A 1932-nucleotide genomic window follows, 5' to 3' on the forward strand; every position below is an offset into this window, starting at 1 on the left:
AGCTGCGGGCGCCCGCAGCTAGCCACGCGAAACTGCTTAAGTGTAGCTAACCCTACAGACTGTGATGCCGTTACTAGCCAGCAGGAAAGCAGCAGCAAGAGTTGCAAGTTTCTGCAAAGGCAGCAAGATGACTGCGGGAACTGCTCAAGAAAAATGAGAAACTAAGTTTGCTTGAAGATACAAACAAAAATGAAAAGATATGTTCAACACTGCTCTTCAACAAACGCACTTTCCTCTTTGCAGAGGGAACTTCAGAATAGGTTTTGTGTTTTCAACATCAACTTGAACACGTAGGCTAATTCAGCATTCTGCTGCTGTTGCTGTTGCTGCTGCTGCTGCAGCAGACCCGTGAGACAGCGGTTGGTGGAGAGTCTTTCCTGGTGACCCAAGCTGCTACGCAGCTGCAAAGCTACAATAGATCTGGCAGGCCTCCTTTTACAGCTGACGCAGCTGCTGCTGCCGCTGCTGCTGCTGCACCCTGCTGCGCTTCGGGCTGCTGCTGCGCGTCTTCTGGCGCAGCAGCAGGCTCAAGCACGGGCGTTGGGGGGCCGCTGTCACCGTCGAGTTTGAAGAACTGCAGGGCTCCCTCTTTTCCTGCTGCTGCTGCTGCTGATGGAGTGGGTGCAGCAGCGAAGCTGCCTGCTGTTGCTGCTCTCGCGGGCCCTGTGGCCGCTGGAAATGAATGGCCAAGGTCACCTGCTTCCCGCTTCTCTTCTGCTTCTGTTGAGGAAATGCTGAGTGCACAGTTTGCTGCTGGTTTTGCTGGTTCCGTCAAAGCAGGAGCACCCTCAGACCGGGAATATGACCTTTCATCCTCTGAAGAGCAGCAAGCAGCAGCAGCACCAAAACAACAGTACGCACCCTACGAGGCGAACCCGAAGCCACAATGGCAGTTCTGTCCTTTTGAAATACAGTGCCACTGCTGCATCAACGGCAGCAGCTGCAGCAGCAACTTCAGCAGTTATCATAGCAGCAGCAGCGCAGCAGCTGCAGCAGCTGCGATGAATCAAGGCAGCAACTCACGGAGCTTGTGAAGGTATGGGGTAGCTTCCTGCTGCACCTGCGAGTACACCGCAGCAATCTCCCGCAGCGCAGCGCGAGCTGCCTGCTCTGCCTCGTGCTTCTGCATGGCGTCTGCTGCAGCAGCAGCAGCAGCAGCAGCGCCTGGTGACCCCTCGCTCTGGTGCTGCTGCTGCTTGTGCCGCAGCATCAGTTGCTGCTGCTGCAGCGCGTCCTGCAGCGTGTCTGCATGCACCTGCAAGAATGACTGGGACTCTGCAAAGGCCGTATCCAGCCGCTGCAGACCTTTAAGAAATTGTCTGTGCAGCAGATGCAGCTGCTGCTGCTGTTCCTCTTGCTGCAGCTCCAGCTCGGCCTCGTCCAGTCCCTCGGCAGCTCCTTGCTGCTGCTGCTGCTGCTGCAGCACGTCGAGGCTCCGCATGCACTGCCGCAGCGCTGCTGCCTGCTGCTGCACGCGGTTCTTCTCAAATGCAAAGTGACGGCAAACCAAAGTCTGCAGAGAGTCTGTACACCCCAGAGCCACCAGGAAGCAGCAGCAGCAGCAGCATTGACAACAGCAGAAGCGGCAGCAACAGCAGCACTGACAGCAGTAGCAGCAGCTGCTCTTGCTGCAGCAGCCTCTTAATGCCCGTCTCGTCAACGTATAGTACTGCGTTTGTTGCCCGCCCATACAGCTGGCTAGCCAGCAGCAGCCGCATCAGCAGCAGCAGTAGCAACAACAACAGCAGCAGCAGCTTACTTTCGAGCTCCTTTGCGTCGGCGTCTGCAACTGCAGCAGAGACTTCTGTTGCTTCGCCGTGTGCTGCTGCTGCGTCCAGTGCAGCCTGCTGAAACAGCACGAGGCTGTCTTTGGCCATCTTCCACTGCTGCTGCTGCTGCTGCTGCCTCCTCTCTAGCTTCCTGCTGCTGCTC

The 1932-nt window shown here is 57.0% G+C and overlaps 1 protein-coding gene across 1 annotated transcript; it reads right to left on the minus strand.

Moving 5' to 3' along the window:
• Window positions 1-409: 409 nt before the first annotated feature.
• Window positions 410-1877, minus strand: ETH_00041025 (uncharacterized protein; the record flags this gene model as incomplete). The annotated part of the gene is made up of 3 exons (XM_013380258.1): window positions 410-816; window positions 1024-1524; window positions 1760-1877. The coding sequence occupies 3 exons, from the start codon at window positions 1875-1877 to the stop codon at window positions 410-412; spliced, it is 1026 nt and encodes a 341-aa protein (XP_013235712.1).
• Between the last annotated feature and the right edge of the window lie 55 nt (window positions 1878-1932).

The sequence above is a fragment of the Eimeria tenella genome, genomic scaffold (assembly GCF_000499545.2).
Source record: "Eimeria tenella Houghton genomic scaffold, Eth_scaff4679, whole genome shotgun sequence".
Lineage (NCBI taxonomy): Eukaryota > Apicomplexa > Conoidasida > Eucoccidiorida > Eimeriidae > Eimeria > Eimeria tenella.